This window comes from Venustampulla echinocandica (genome assembly GCF_003357145.1).
Source record: "Venustampulla echinocandica strain BP 5553 chromosome Unknown scaffold_24, whole genome shotgun sequence".
Taxonomy (NCBI): Eukaryota; Fungi; Ascomycota; class Leotiomycetes; order Helotiales; family Pleuroascaceae; genus Venustampulla; species Venustampulla echinocandica.
The window spans coordinates 1,112-6,048 of NW_022474228.1; the positions used below are offsets into that span (position 1 = coordinate 1,112).

The 4,937-nt window shown below is 41.8% G+C and overlaps 1 protein-coding gene across 1 annotated transcript; it reads left to right on the forward strand.

Annotated features, from left to right (window-relative positions):
* Positions 1-1,465: 1,465 nt before the first annotated feature.
* On the forward strand, positions 1,466-3,803 carry BP5553_10706 (Uncharacterized protein; the record flags this gene model as incomplete). Its single annotated transcript, XM_032019329.1, has 6 exons — positions 1,466-1,691; positions 1,745-2,062; positions 2,119-2,813; positions 2,864-2,995; positions 3,046-3,212; positions 3,269-3,803. 6 exons carry the CDS (start codon positions 1,466-1,468, stop codon positions 3,801-3,803), a joined length of 2,073 nt encoding a protein of 690 aa, XP_031864516.1.
* Positions 3,804-4,937: the final 1,134 nt, after the last annotated feature.

Genomic DNA, 4,937 nt, shown 5'->3' on the forward strand with positions numbered 1-4,937 from the left:
GCGGGTTTTCGAAGAGAGAGGCTATACTAGGATTGCTTACACTGGCACATGGTGTCTTGTTTTGATTTGGTGTCCGCAACATGGTGTCTCGTCTAGTATATGAAATCAAGCAGTCCCACTTTCCAGACCATTCCCGGAGATTCCACTTACAACACTCCTGACCCCGAGACTTTTCGATCAGCTGGATCTCAATGACGAGCCCAATACTCAGGTTGAACGCCGAAGTCACTGGCCCCCGCGACTACTGTTGGCTTACTATCTACTTTTCACACCCCGCATCTGCTAAAAGCTATTACAATTATCTGCAAACTTTGGACTCCTTCTGCGCGGAGCTGGACTGCAAGATCGCCCCGTCGGGGAAGGAGATGCGCATGCTCCTGCCTTCGAATATAAACCCTATATACGAAAATAGCGCCAAGGATGTTATTCTAACCTTCGAGGATAAGGACAAGGCGATGGCATAGGAACAACGGATGATACTGTGGACGGGCCACATAGAAAAGAAGCGAAGCCTATCGCGGTCATTGACAGTTCAAGTTCTCAATAACAAGCTGGGGCTATCAGGCCAGATATCCGTGCATGAAGCGAATATTATTGGGGCGTCAAATACATCAGATAGTAATATTTTTGTCAGCGATAGTCTTTTTTCGATCACTAATGTGAAGAGGTAGAAGTGATTGTTTGCGAATCAAGAGTTATTTGGAGTTGTAGCTACCTAGAAAGAAAATAAAAATATACGCGTGCCCGGAGCTTCTTTATACCCCTATTCCTCCAGTCGCACGCTCACGTGACATTTACAGTTCCACTTCAATATAGTAATTATATTTAATAAATTATAATTATTATTTTAATTATTTACTTTCAAAATAATGTAAGATTTATAAATATAATAAATAGTAACTTTACGAATCGGATTTTTTAAAAATATAACGAGAACGTGTTAAAAGACGACGAGATACTAGTTTAAAAGGGAGTAGAGATAGTAGTCTTTGACCGAAGGGCTTTTATAGAAAGCTACTTTAGTCAGCGGCATTGAAGCTAATCCGCTCGCCGCATTTCTAAGTTTTCACCGAAAAACCCGCTACGTCTAAGAAGTAGAGACTGAGATTCAGATTGAGCTTTATTGTACTATTGCGCTAATATATTACCGGTAAGACTCGGGATAGAGAGTACGATGGATGTAATCGGCCCTCAGGCTCGGAGGGTATTTATTTCATTCTGTGTAGGTAACCGGGGCCGAGAAGCTTCGCTATGCTCGGCGCCGAAACCCCATGCACTTTACGGTACCGTACTGTTTCGCTAGCGCGGAAACATGATTACAGGTATATACTCGGTGGCATCTGCAGACTTATTGCTTATCTTAAGTAAATGAAACCACGTTAGATCAAAAAGTTTCAAAGGTTACAAGTTTCCTTGATTGACCAGTCTTACTCACTATAACCAAACCCCGAAGTCGCCAGTAACGATGTCTGCACCGATAGGAAGGAAACAGTTTCCTGCGACGGACGATGACCATGCTGTTCTCGCAGTCCGGAATCTCGTCCTGGACATGTGCATGCAGAATGGCGGAGGCCATGGCGGGTCTGCCTTGGGCATGGCAGCAATTGGCGTAGCGCTGTGGAAATATATCATGAGATATAATCCAGCCAATCCCGACTGGTTTGATCGAGACCGATTTGTTTTATCAAATGGTATTTACTCAAGGGTTGAATATTTGAAGGTGGAGTCTCACTATTCATTACAGGACACGCAAGTGCATTCTTATACGCAATGAACCATCTGGTGGGCTACGAGGCGTGGACAATGGAACAACTTAAGGGATATGCAGATCCGAAAGAGAATGGATTCGAGACAATTTGCCACGGCCATCCTGAAATTGATGTCAGTGCGATTGAAATCACGACAGGCCCACTTGGACAGGGCATAGCGAACGCAGTCGGGCTCGCGATTGCTTCTAAGAACCTTGCAGCAAATTTCAATAGGCCAGAATTCGAAATCGTACAGTCTAAGGTGTACTGTATGACAGGAGATGGTTGTTTGATGGAAGGTGTAGCCCTGGAAGGTAAGTTTCAGCTCTCCCCCAAGGGCCATCTTACCACTGACTGAGAGATTCTGCAGCTATAAGTCTTGCCGGCCATTTAAAGTTAGATAATCTTATCCTAATATACGACGACAACCAAGTCACATGTGATGGCCCTCTGGAATGGACCAACACCGAGGATGCGGATGCTAAGATGCGGGCATCCGGCTGGGAGGTTCTTAATGTCACTAATGGTAGCTACGACGTACCGGCAATTGTTGAAGCCCTAAGGCTTGCAAAGAAGCAAGAAAGGCCTACCTTCATTCACGTTCAAACGGTTATTGGCGTGGGAACTTCTGTGGCAGGCACAGCAAAAGCACACCATGGTGCGATTGACCCTGAAAGTATCGCTTGCTCAAAGCGTTTAGCAGGCCTCTCGCCAGATTCTACGCATCAAGTGTCTCCTATAGCCCTAGAATATTTCAGAGAGAGAAAAACTCATGGGGAGAAGTTAGAACGTGATTGGCAGACGCTCTTGTCTAATATGAAGCATACTCACCCCAAAACCGCTGCTGCTTTCATCTCAAGGACAGAGGGGGATTTTGGAGACTGGAAGAACGCTTTACAAGATCTCGACATCTCACAATTTGACGGCTTAGCGACTCGGGAAGTCAATGGTATTATACTAAGAAGTTTGGCGGAAGCTTGCCCAGCATTGTGCGGTGGAGGTGCAGATCTCATAAACGCCAACAAGATATCATATACGGAAGAAGAAGTCTTTCATCCATCAAATGTAATGCCCCTTGAACACTTTATAAACATCCTACTTACATCTTCTATTAGCAATACAGAGGCAAATTTATCCGCAACGGTGTTCGAGAGCACGCAATGGCATCAATCGCAAACGGCCTCGCGGCTTACAACCCCGGCACCTTTCTGCCATTCACAGCAACATTTTTTATGTTCTATCTCTATGTAAGACTGATTTACAATCTACGCCACTTTATCTGATTAGTTGTAAATAGGCTGCTCCTGGCGTTCGGATGGGGGCTCTAAGTAATCTACAGGTTATCCATATCGCATCCCACGACTCCTTTGCGGAAGGGCAAAATGGACCTACCCACCAACCCGTCGAGCTAGACTCGTTGTTTCGTGCAATGCCAAACCTGATTTATATTCGTCCTTGTGACGGGTGAGTCGAATTCGTCCCCTGTTTATGAAGCTGGTGGCTGAAAGAAAGTGTTACAGTGAAGAGTTGATCGGGGCTTGGCAGTATGCCATTGAGAACCGCCATTCGCCGTCCATGCTCTCCATAGCACGAGATCACGTCGGTCCAGTTCCACAAACAAACCGCCTAAAGGTCTCCTTGGGCGCCTATGTTATCCACGAAGATCGAGCGGCGCAAATCACGCTTGTCAGCTGCGGTACAAATCTCCACTACACGGTTGCGGCGGCAGAATCCCTGAGAGCCAAAAACGTACACTGTCGCCTCGTGAGCGCTCCAAGTCTATGTCTCTTCGAGTTTCAAAGCCAGGAATACAAAGAGTCCGTGTTCCCGCTAGATGACAGACCGATTGTGAGCGTTGAGGAGTACGTTGCCACAACTTGGGCCAGGTACGTCACAGCAAGTGTTGGAATGACAGGCTTTGGGTACAGTGCTAGTAAAGAAAGCAACTACCGGCGGTTTTCACTGGATGCTCAGGGGATTGAGGAGAGAGTCATGGGGTACCTTCAAGATCTGGGAGACAGAAGCGCTAGGAATTATGGATGGCGCCAACTTTAATTAGTTTGTTACTTAGTGGTCCAAATAATAGGTAGACAGTTGTCCTGCAAAGATACAATGTATTGTCATGTCAATTAGTGATACAAATTTCAAGTACATATAAAACATTATCTATCTAAATGTGGTTCATGTTCCAATGGAAACAACAAAATGCATTACACCACTCAACTACGAGCCTCAGGGTGTTGTTGGTCAATACACAAATAGAAGCTGAAGACACTACGTGGTCTGGGTAACGACGTCCTAGTCTAATGCTCCGTTATGTTAAATTTACTTTTTGTCACTATCGCTAATCGTCACACTACTCATCGAACTAGCTAGATTGCAGTCTATATAAATCCCTCTTAATCAGTCCTACCTCTAGCGTTCGGGCTTAGTTGACTGTAATGAGCGTTTTCTCCGCGCTAATCTCCCCCGGACAAGGGGGTAGGCACAGGCCGGTCGACTGTAATAAGTTGACTGTAATAAATTGTTTAGTTCTAGATCCGCGGAATATTATAAGACTTACTCCGACTATTAACTATAGAAGAAGAAGTTCCTAACACGATAAACGAAGCTTTCGTCTATTTACTTCTTATATTAGAGCTTTTTTTTTCAATAAAAGAAGAATATACTAATATTAATTTTTGTTATTTATAATATAAATACGTTTTTTTTATATAACGAAAATAAAGTATAGTTTATACTCAAATTATTTATAGTATAAATAACTTTATACTAACTTGAAACTTAATATTATATTTAAATATTTAACTTTTATTATATTAATATAATAACTAAATAGAATAAATAATTTAAAATTAGAAATTTAGGATTTTGAATGAAAAATATAAAGTTAATAGAAATATATAAATTACTTTACTTTCTAAATATTAGTAATTTTATAATATTTAACTTTAACTTATTATTTAATAGAAATTAAAACAAATTTAGTTTCTTATATTTATATTCTGTTTAACGTTAGAAGTTAGAATAAAAAACTTCTTTATTTTATATAATAAAGAGTTAAAAGAATAAATAGAACTATATTATAAAATATTTATATAGAGTAGTAGAAGTTGTTATATAAACGTTCGCGAATTGTTTATAGAATATATACTATTAAGGTTAGGGTTAGGGTTAGGGTTAGGGTTA